The sequence below is a fragment of the Pipra filicauda genome, unplaced genomic scaffold, assembly GCF_003945595.2.
Source record: "Pipra filicauda isolate LSUMZ 115617 unplaced genomic scaffold, ASM394559v2 scaffold3_size10097308_pilon, whole genome shotgun sequence".
NCBI lineage: Eukaryota > Metazoa > Chordata > Aves > Passeriformes > Pipridae > Pipra > Pipra filicauda.
Genome location: NW_024104532.1, coordinates 2,574,751 through 2,584,065, shown reverse-complemented (window position 1 = coordinate 2,584,065; position 9,315 = coordinate 2,574,751). Strand labels below are relative to the sequence as shown.

Below are 9,315 nucleotides of genomic sequence, written 5' to 3'. Positions count from 1 at the left end.
CGAGAGGGCAGCGCTGCGCCCCCTGGCGGCCGGGGGGAGCGGCGGCAGCGGGTCCCCCGGGTCCTAAAGGGCGCCAGTGAGCGTGGAGCGGGATCGCATCCCGGGCTGGATCATCGGAGTGCAACTCCTTGGGTCCACATGGAAAGCGAGGGGGTTTAGATCAGATATTGGGAAAAAATTGTTCCCTGTGAGGGTGGTGAGACACTGGCACAGGTTGCCCAGAGAAGCTGTGGCTGCCCCATCCCTGGAAGTGTCCAAGGCCAGGTTGGACAGGGCTTGGAGCAACCTGGTATAGTGAAGGGTGTCCCTGCCCTAAACAGGAAGATGGAACAAGATGATCTTTAAGGTCTCTTCCAACTCAAACCATTCTATGATTCTATGATTCCTGACCCTGCACAGAACCCCCCCAAAAATCCCACCATGTGTCTGAGAGCATTGTGTCTGAGAGCTCCTTGAACTCTGGCAGGTTTGCTGCTATCATTTCGCTAGGGAGCCTATTCCAGTGCCCAGCCATCCTTGGGTTGAAGAACCTTTTCCTAATATCCAACTTAAACCTCCCCTGACATAGCTCCAGCTGTTCCCTCGGGTCTTCTCACTGGTCACAGAGAGCAGAGATTGGAGCTGCCCCTCCACTGCCCCTTGTGAGGAAGCTGCAGACCCCTGTGAGGTCTGACCTAAGTCTCCTCTTCTCCAGGCTGAACAGACCTCAGTTGCTCCTCATACGGCTTCCCCTCTAGACCCTTCACCATCCCTGCAGCCTCCTTTGGACACCCTCTCATAGCTTTATGTCCTTCTTATATTGTGCTGCCCAAATCTGCTGGCAGCTGAGGGACAGGCAGGGCTCCAGGCTCGCTGAGCACACAAGGACACAGGACACAGCCACAGTCACAGGAGCCAGGATACACTGCCTGGCTGAAATTAGACCTGGAGCCTGTGAGGAACACTGGCCCCTCAACACTAGGGCTAGTCCTACACATGCACCTGTCCAGCACAGCCTGGGCACCGCGGGGCTGCCGTGACTCAGGGACTTCCTCAAGCCGAGGAGGTGCTGCCGTGTTTATCCAACCGTCCTCCGCGAATTTTTTACCCATGAATCCACCCCATTAGGCTTTCAGCCACCTGAATTATCGGCACCCACATCCTGTGGCCAGCAGTGCCAGGTCTGGAGCAGACACCTCCTCTGGCACAGCCAGGGTGGGATTGCTGTTCCCAGCACCCCAAGCACCCCCGGAACCCTTCCTTGGCCACTCGGCGCCTTCTTCTCCCGCCGAGGGGCTGCTTTATTCACTTCCCACTGCATCCCCCTGCTCCACACTCCATGTCCTGCACAGTAAAGGTGTCTGCGGGTGCCTCCCCTGGTGCCCCCCATCATTCAGGGAATCTCTGGGGTATCTCTGTCTCCTGAAGGTTGGGCTGCGGGAAAAGGGGAACCGGGACGGGATAACCGGGGATGCAGCCGGGGATTGGAGCTAGGAACCGTGACCAGGAAGTGGAGCCGGCGGTGAAACCCATCCCGCCCCACGGGAGACGCACCCTCACCCTTCCCATCACAGAGAACCGGTCCGTCGAGGCGCGGACGGGCTCGTCCCGGTGCCGGCACTGGGCGGACACCGCTCCGATCCGCCCCCACGGGCGGTGCCCGGTACCGACCCGCCCCGTCGGCGAGCGGCGGGCGCGGGGAGCCGGGCGGCGGCAGAGCCACGGGACGCGCCATGCTGCCCGCTGTCCTCCGCCGGTGGCTCCGCCGACCCAAGGTGAGACCGGGGAGGGTGGCACCGGGGCCGGCCACCCTCCCCTGCGCCCGGGACCGGCGGAGCCCCCGTCCGGGAGCTCCGCCGGTCCCGGGCGCAGGGGAGGGTGGCGAGGGTCCCTCGGGGTGGAGCGGGAGGAGGAAGCTGGGGGACTCCCGCGGACCTTTCCCGGTGTTTACAGCCATGCACGGATCCGTGCCCGCGCTGCCAGGATGCGGCCGAACTTGTTCGTCCTGCTCTGCCCCCCGGGGAAACTGAGGCACGGGTGGGTGGGGAAGGCGGCTCTCCCCGGGAGGAGTCAGAGCTGCTGTGGGAGGGTCCCACGTACCTGCCCTAGTGGATGTTTGTGGATCCATGGGCCCCAAACATCCCTGCTTCGCTTGTGGGATTTGGGATCCTTCTGGCCCAGCACACAGGGTGCTCCTGCCATCACCCCTCTGTGCTCTTCCCGCAGCGCTCCGACCCTCGCCTGCTTTCCCAATTCTTCTTTGCCGATGAGAGGGTGACAGCGGTGGTGGCCGAGATCAACGGGCTGGATGCCGAACTGGACCCGCAGCAGTACCTGGTGCTCCTCAACCAGCTCCACCTCAGTCAGGTACAGGGACAGCCAGGACCCTGGTGTGACTTGGTCCCCTGGGACACCATGGGTGACATCCATGCCCTCCCCAGGCTCACCTGCTGGCCATCCTGGAGCGGATCATGGAGGAGTGCATCCCCACGCAGCGGCACAGCCGGGACTACCTGGTCAAGTTCCCCGAGGAGCTCTTGGTGGACAACTTGGGGAACCACATGCTGTTTGCTGCTGAGGTGAGCCCAGGGATGCTGTCTGGGAGGTCTGGTTCTCTGAGGCTGGGGGGCAATAGGCCCCCCACTACCAGCTGACCCTGGGTTTAGGGGCTGCACTGCCCCCCCCGGGTGCTGGCTCCTGATGGTCCCTGTCCTAGCAGTGTCTCCTGGCTGGGACCTTCCCAGAGGTGGAGGAGGCGGACAGGGCACAGCTGCGGCCCCAGGCCAGGAACCTGCTGTGCAGCCTGGAGCTGGTGCGGACGGTGCTACGGGAGCAGAGCCTGAGCCAGCCCAATTCCTACCCGGAGCCCGTCCGGGCTGTGCTTATCCAGTTCGACCGGCTCTTTGCAGAGTTCGAGCTGAGGTGGGGGCCAGGGCTGGGGTGCTGGGGGCCTGTGCCAGGACTGGAGGGGCCTCACACTCCCTGCATCTCTCCAGCTATGTGTCCTCGCTGGTGGCAGTGAAGTCTCCCGAGGAGATCTACAGGCAGCAGGAGATCATTGTGCTGTTCTGTGAGACGGTGGAGAGGTGAGTGAAGGGCACTGCACATCAGGTCAGGGTAGCAGGGACCCCAGCCCCAAGGGTGGGCAGTGTCCTGAGGCTCAGCCCCACTGTAAGGGGGTGTGTGTGTCCCCAGAGCCCTGCGCCTGGGCTACCTGACCCAGGAGATGATCGATGGCTATGAACCGCTGCTGATGTTCACCATCCCTCGCTTGGCCATTATCAGGTGGGTGCAGCCCCTGGAGAAGGGGGGGATGTTCCCTGCCCTGTACCAGCCCCTTCTCCCCATGGGGAACTGGGGTCCTGGGCAATCCCTCATGTAAGTTGAGCTCTGTCCCCTCACAGCGGCCTCCTCATCTACCCCGAGGGTCCCCTCAGCCTGGAGCGGAGCCCCGAGGAGATGTCCCGGGTCTTCAGCCCCTTCTACAACCTCCTGAAGAAGATCAGGTATGCAGTGGGGGGCATTGGGTGGGGCCATGGGGCAGCAGGGGGGCCATGACATGGGGTCGATGCCGTCCCCTTGCCTCAGGGAGCTGCTGCGGGTGCTGTCAGTGGAGGAGCTCTGCCTGCTGGAGAGGAGCCTGTGCACAGCTGAACCAGAGGATCCCTGTGGTCCGGACATCACCCCAGTGTGGGGAGCAGCTGTGCCCAGAGAGGACCCCCCTGCTCCCTCTGCTCTCCTGGAGATCCCTTGTGCCACACCACCAGCCCTCACCTGCACGACGCTACTGGGACCCTCTGGGGCTGTCGACAACCCAGGCACCGACTGGCAGTGGGGGTGTGTGGTGGGCAGGAAGCGGGGCCGAGATGGCAGATCCCTGTCCACTGGGACAGGACATTTCACACTACCCCTAGGGTAACTGTCACCTCCCCTCCGTGCAGCCCCCAGATCCCCGGGAGCAGCCCAGGGATAGGTGCCACCCCGGGTGCCCGCTGCTCAGAGCTGCGCTGCCGGTACAGCAGCACCAAGGACATGCTGCACACCCTCTTTGTCTGCATCTCTGGTGAGTGACCCTCGAGACCCCCCAGGACCCTGAGCTCCCCAGCACCCTGACCCCCCACCCTTCTGGTGCAGGGGTTGCCGATCAGCTCCAGACCAACTTTGCCAGTGACATGCGCAGCATCTTGAAAACGGTCTTCAAGATTGTGGCCTCGCAGGCGGAGCCCTTGGAGGAGCCCAGTGCCAGCCGTGAGTAATCCCCAGAGAGTGAGAGATTGTTCCTCTGCCCTGCCCAGTGCCCGTCCCTGGTGAGACAAGGCCACAGCCCCAGGCATGGGGAGGACGTGGCCATACTGCCTGTGCCTGGTTTGGCTGTTCCACCATAGTGCTTGTCCCTGCAGGAAAGAAGGATGATGACTCCTGTGTGGCAGATGCTCCTCGTGTGGCTGACTGCCCACTGTGCTCCAGCCCCACAGAGGCTGCCGGGCTCTGGAGGGCAGGTAAGGGGCTGCCCAGGTGCCATGGCTCTGGGGCAGGTGTGAGGCTGGGGCTGATCCTGCCCCCATTCTGCCAGAGGGGGTCTGGCTTTGAGGGGGGCTGGCACAGGCGGGTTTTACTAATATGTTTTGCCCAGCAGGCACTCACCGCCTGCCTGAGTGGGTGCCCGACAGCACGTGCAGCCAGTGCTCTGCCTGCCGCTCGCCCTTCACCCTGCTGCGCCGCCGGCACCACTGCCGCAGCTGTGGGAAGGTAGGATGGGGCTGAGCTGGGGTGTGTGGGGTCCCTGAGGGACCTGCCTCTGCTCAGCCCCCCTCTGGCCCTCTCCTGCAGATCTTCTGTGCCCGCTGCTCACCGCATGCTGCAGCACTGCCGCACTACAGCCACACCAAACCTGTGCGTGTCTGCACCCACTGCTACACCACACACCTCTCACCCGCATCCCAGTGCACCCGGAGCCAATGAGAGCCCCTCTGCCAGAGCTGCATCTGCAGGAGGCCATGCACCGGGGGCAAAGGGCCGTTCCGGGGCTGCTGGGCAGCTCTTCAGCCCTATGACTGCTGTCAGAGCTGGGTGGGCATGATGGCAGGACCCCCCTACAAGGCAGTAGGACTCCCCCTCACACAGGGGCAGGACCCCACAGACGGCGGCAGCCCACGCCTGGTGCTGGCGGGCCAGGGTCACAGTGGGCGCAGGACCGCCCCTCCCGATGCACCGTGGCCGTGCCCTGCTTTCAGTGAACCGCGTGCACTTCCCCCCCGGCTGGAAATGTGCTTCGTGGTGGTTTTTTTTCAGGTGAACTTTGACTGTTGTTGGGCCCGGGGCAGAGTCTCCCCTCCCACCCCACGGCCTGGCCTGAGAAGGTGCAAACAGCCCTCACATGACGGCGGGTGCCCCAGGGCCGCCCGTGCCACACCCGCCCGTGCCGTGCAGTGCCGTGCCCGGAGGCCCGGCGCTCCCCTGCCCTCCCTTCCCCACCGCCTGCACCCGACGGATTTTAATAAAGAGAGAAGCCCGCCTGGCTGGGCCGCGTTGCACTGGGTTCCCGGGGCGAAGGGGGGAGCGGGGCGGGCTAGCGGTCGCAGCCGGTGTGGGAACACCTGTGGGCGCGGTGGGGCGATGAGGCGTTGGGGGTGTCCCGAGCGGTCTGGGGATGGCGGGGGTGTGAGCGCTCCCCGCCCAGCTCCCACGGGCGGGCAGGGGCGACCCGCGCGTCTCCGGACGCGCATGGGAGCAGACATGAGGAACACTTCCCGGGGGGGCACGGCCACGGCGTGGTAATTAATTAACCACCGGGGGCGTGGCTTTTACAAGGGAGGCGTGTCCCACCCCGGCCCCGCCCCCCGATTCAAATTTGAAGCACGCGCTTTCCCGCCCAAAGTTGTTTGCCCGCCGTGGTGACGTCAGCGGCGCGCGGTGTCCCGCAGCCAATCAGCGCGGGGCCTTCGCCCCCCTCCCGCCATGGAGCCCGCGGCCACCACCAGCATCCAGGTGCTGCTCCAGGCGGCCGAGTTCCTGGAGCATCGGGACCACCGCGACCCGCCCGGCCTGGCCGAGGCCGAGCACGGCTACGCCTCACTCTGCCCCGCCCGGTCGCGCCGGGCCGTGAGCAGCGTCAGGTGAGCGGCGGGAGAGTGGGTGGGTGGCGGTCGCCGGCGGCGCCGGTGCTGATCGCCGGCGGCTCTTCCTCCCGCAGGTCGGTGCACAACGCGCTGGAGAAACACAGGTACCGGGGCGTGTGGGGGGAGCGGCGGGGCAAGGGGTGGCTCTGCCCGTGCGCCCACCCTCGGGCTGACCGCCGTGCCATCCCCCTCCCGCCCGGCTGTAGGAGAGCCCAGCTCCGGTGCTGCTTGGAGCGGCTGAAGCAGCAGGTGCCGGTGGCGGCGGGGCCGGCCCGTCCCACCACGCTGAGCCTCCTGCACCGTGCCCGCCTTCACATCCAGGTGAGGGGAGATGACCCCGGTACCACTCGGGGGACCCCGTATGGCAACAGGCCCGCTCAGCTCTGCCCCGCTCATGGCTCGCTGGGTCCCCGCAGAGGCTGGAGGAGCAGGAGCTGAGGGCACGGAGGGCCAAGGACCGGCTGCGAGACCGGCAGCGGAGCCTGCGGCGGCGGCTGGAATGGCTGCTCCTACCCACCGACGGGGAACGGGCACGGGCTGACAGCCTAGACTCATCCCAGCTCTCAGAGCCCTCCGAGGGAGGTAAGGGAGGGGAAGGATGGAGGGTGGGCAGGAAAGGAAAAGCAGCCGGGGTCCTGACTTGGGCTCTTCCCCCCCGGTGCCCAGAGGATGCCGAGGTAGAGGTGGATGGTGTGGTGTTCGGTGGGGACCTGCTGCACGCCTTCGGCACCGGGAGGGACCACAGCTACTCCAGCCTCCACAGCCCGGAATCCTGACAATGCCCACTGCCTTCCCTGCACTGCCTGCCTGCCTCCTTCCTGCTGGAAATGCAGCCTCCTCGGCCTCATCACAGCCAGGATAAGGGGCCACAGGTGGGGGTGAGCACCCAGCTTGGCCCCCAGCAGCTGGGCTGCTGGGCAGCACTGGCTGTGGCACTGGGTGCACGGGGCTGGCACCGCACTGTGGCACCCACTGTGAGTGCACTGCAAAGCACTGGGAGAGGCACTGGAAGAGGGCCCAGCTGTCATGGGGAAACCCTCACGCCTCCCCCTGTGCACCGCCAGGCATGTGGCAGTGCTGCTCACTGCAGACATGGCTACAGGAGGGCTGTCCCACCCCTGGAGAGACAGAAAGGGGAAACAAGTGCATTAAGCAATCTGCCTTCATGCTCCCACAGGCACCCCGCTCTTTTGTACAGACCCCACACTTTTATAGTAAAGGCACTTGGTAAAATCCTGGCCTGTGTCTTCCCTGTGATCCCGGCAGCAGGCTGGACCCCCAGAGTGGAGGGCAGCACTGGGCTCTGTTCTAGCCAGGCCAGTCCAGTCAAATCAGAGGTGGGAGTAGATTCTTTAATGATAATTACATCTCAGAAAGGGTCTAACAGCAGCTGATTGTCAGACTTGTACAGTTTCTTTAAAAATATAAAATCTAAGGAGATTTCTATCTGTCCTGGTGCAGCTGGCCCCTCACACGTACTGCTTCTTCTTGGTGGCTGCCTTGCTCGCCAGGTCCTTGGCTTTCTCTGTAGCAGCCAGAGCTGTCTCCTTGGCTTTCTCGGTCGCTTCCTTGGCAGTCTCCACCAGTGTTTTGGATGGAGCTTCTCCTATAACACGGAAGCTGTTAACTCAGCCCTGCCCCAGCACTGGAGTGCCAGCCAGACCTGCCCAGCCGCCTCGGCACCAAGGCACTTCCCCACGCAGATGAGCCTGGTGCTCCTGACCTCGGCACGTCAGGGCACGTTGCAAAGGGGAACCGCAGACACGTCACTGCTGCCCTGTCACATCCCGTCCTGCCTGCACTGCACTCCACCCCTGCCTGGCCTTGCAATCACTGCCCGGCTGCTCCGCTCAGGAAGGGCAGGCTGTGCCAAGGCATGGGGCAAAGGTAAGGGAGGAGGATTTCACAGTCAGATCAGTTCAAGCTGCGACCTGCTCATGGACTGGAGTGTTCCCAGTGTGACCTCTAACTCCAAGAGACCCGTCCCGGTCAGCCCCAGCCTGCCCCTGGTGCCCACCTTGCATTCTTGCTAGCACGTATTCAAATCCCTTAGTGCTCTTGGTCACGTTGCTTTTGAACCTGGCCAGACCAAACTCCTGCAAGGGAAAAGTCAGTGAAGGTGCAAGCCCAGCTTCCTGTCACACACAGCCCCTGGGGCTTTTGTCCCAGCTTGAGAAGTCACAAACAGTGACTTTGACAGTGATGGTTCTGGGTGCCCGAAGAGCTCATGAGGGCTGGGGGAACAAGGGGAAAGGGTGTAAAAACCATCACAAGGAATGGGTAGAGAAAGGGGGAGCAGGAGCTTTAGGGGGGCACACAGTGCTGCTCGAGCAGTGCTCACCTGGATGGCCCGCGAGACACCAAACAGGCTGGAGGAGACCCAGGCCTCTCGCTTGACCTCGGTCCAGTTGCTGTTCTCCGGGTTCACCCGGTACACGCACCGCTCCTCCACCACCTGTAGGAGGCACAGCCCGGCTATAGGCACTGCTGGGCCCCCTCCACCCCCCTGTGCCTTCCCGCCCGCGGCACTTACCATGAGACGGGCGTGGTTGATGTTCCAGGTGAACGTGGTCATGGTCTGGTTCTTGGGGTCCACGATAGAGTCCTCCAGGATGTAGACGGAGTGGGCGACGTTAGCTGGGAAGAAGCGCTCTGCCCAGCGCGGCATCCGGTTGGTCTTGGTCAGGAGCCGCCGCGACAGCAGCTTGTGGTCCGGTGTCACCTCCCGGTGCACGATGTCTTCGGTCAGGACATGTTTGCTAAAACGGCGGAAGAAAACATCAAGCCCTGCTCCTTCCCGGCCAGCCCCACCAAGGGCTGGGAACCATCAGGCACCGTGGGATTAAGGGAGGGGGAAACCAGCTCGCCGCTGTGTGCACCCATCCCAGAAGGCTGGAGGGGGACGAGCAGAGCCCCCGCGGGACCCCCGGGAAAGGGCTGGGCCGAGGAGGAGGGGCAGCATTCCCAGATGGCATCGGGATGGGGGGGGGGGCCAGCGGGCGCATGGGGGGTCGGGGAGGGCCCCGGGCGCACCTGTAGGGGTTGGGGTAGCGCTGCCAGAAGGCGGCGAACACCTGGTCCCAGGGCCCCTTGAGGACGCTCAGGCTGGCGCAGTACTTCCCCATGGGCCCGGCGCTCAGGCCCGCGCCTCCTGGGCGGCCGCCATGCGGCCCGCGCGCCCCGCCCGGCCCTGCGCACGTCCGGGCCCGCCCCGCCC

The 9,315-nt window shown here is 64.4% G+C and overlaps 3 protein-coding genes across 3 annotated transcripts; 2 read left to right on the top strand and 1 right to left on the bottom strand.

The window, feature by feature from the left end:
• The first annotated feature begins 1,963 nt into the window (after positions 1 to 1,963).
• On the top strand, positions 1,964 to 4,941 carry LOC113986736 (lateral signaling target protein 2 homolog). Its single transcript, XM_039385299.1, has 14 exons — positions 1,964 to 2,016; positions 2,206 to 2,346; positions 2,421 to 2,558; positions 2,699 to 2,901; positions 2,976 to 3,065; positions 3,175 to 3,264; positions 3,384 to 3,485; positions 3,568 to 3,667; positions 3,698 to 3,816; positions 3,921 to 4,042; positions 4,114 to 4,227; positions 4,380 to 4,478; positions 4,616 to 4,728; positions 4,810 to 4,941. Exons 3-14 carry the CDS (start codon positions 2,451 to 2,453, stop codon positions 4,939 to 4,941), a joined length of 1,392 nt encoding a protein of 463 aa, XP_039241233.1. The 5' UTR covers positions 1,964 to 2,016; positions 2,206 to 2,346; positions 2,421 to 2,450.
• Positions 4,942 to 5,937: 996 nt separating this feature from the next.
• On the top strand, positions 5,938 to 7,319 carry MXD3 (MAX dimerization protein 3). The gene is given in 5 exon segments (XM_027718686.2): positions 5,938 to 6,072; positions 6,075 to 6,202; positions 6,305 to 6,419; positions 6,515 to 6,680; positions 6,765 to 7,319. Coding segments are annotated over 5 exon segments (654 nt in total). The 3' UTR covers positions 6,875 to 7,319.
• Positions 7,320 to 7,429: 110 nt separating this feature from the next.
• Positions 7,430 to 9,301, bottom strand: PRELID1 (PRELI domain containing 1). The gene is made up of 5 exons (XM_027718688.1): positions 9,132 to 9,301; positions 8,632 to 8,857; positions 8,440 to 8,553; positions 8,116 to 8,194; positions 7,430 to 7,704 (listed from the first exon to the last, which is right to left on the bottom strand). Exons 1-5 carry the CDS (start codon positions 9,221 to 9,223, stop codon positions 7,568 to 7,570), a joined length of 648 nt encoding a protein of 215 aa, XP_027574489.1. The 5' UTR covers positions 9,224 to 9,301; the 3' UTR covers positions 7,430 to 7,567.
• Positions 9,302 to 9,315: the final 14 nt, after the last annotated feature.

Bases quoted from the DNA above. Each gene is read 5' to 3' on its own strand.
- LOC113986736 (XM_039385299.1), top strand. From the start codon at position 2,451: ATGGAGGAGTGCATCCCCACGCAGCGGCACAGCCGGGACTACCTGGTC. The intron at 2,559-2,698 runs GTGAGCCCAGGG...CTGTCCTAGCAG, and splicing joins ACATGCTGTTTGCTGCTGAG to TGTCTCCTGGCTGGGACCTT. The intron at 3,265-3,383 runs GTGGGTGCAGCC...GTCCCCTCACAG, and splicing joins CCTCGCTTGGCCATTATCAG to CGGCCTCCTCATCTACCCCG.
- PRELID1 (XM_027718688.1), bottom strand. From the start codon at position 9,223: ATGGGGAAGTACTGCGCCAGCCTGAGCGTCCTCAAGGGGCCCTGGGAC. The intron at 8,858-9,131 runs GTGCGCCCGGGG...CCGCCGTTTTAG, and splicing joins CGCTACCCCAACCCCTACAG to CAAACATGTCCTGACCGAAG. The intron at 7,705-8,115 runs GTGGGCACCAGG...TCCGTGTTATAG, and splicing joins CGTGCTAGCAAGAATGCAAG to GAGAAGCTCCATCCAAAACA.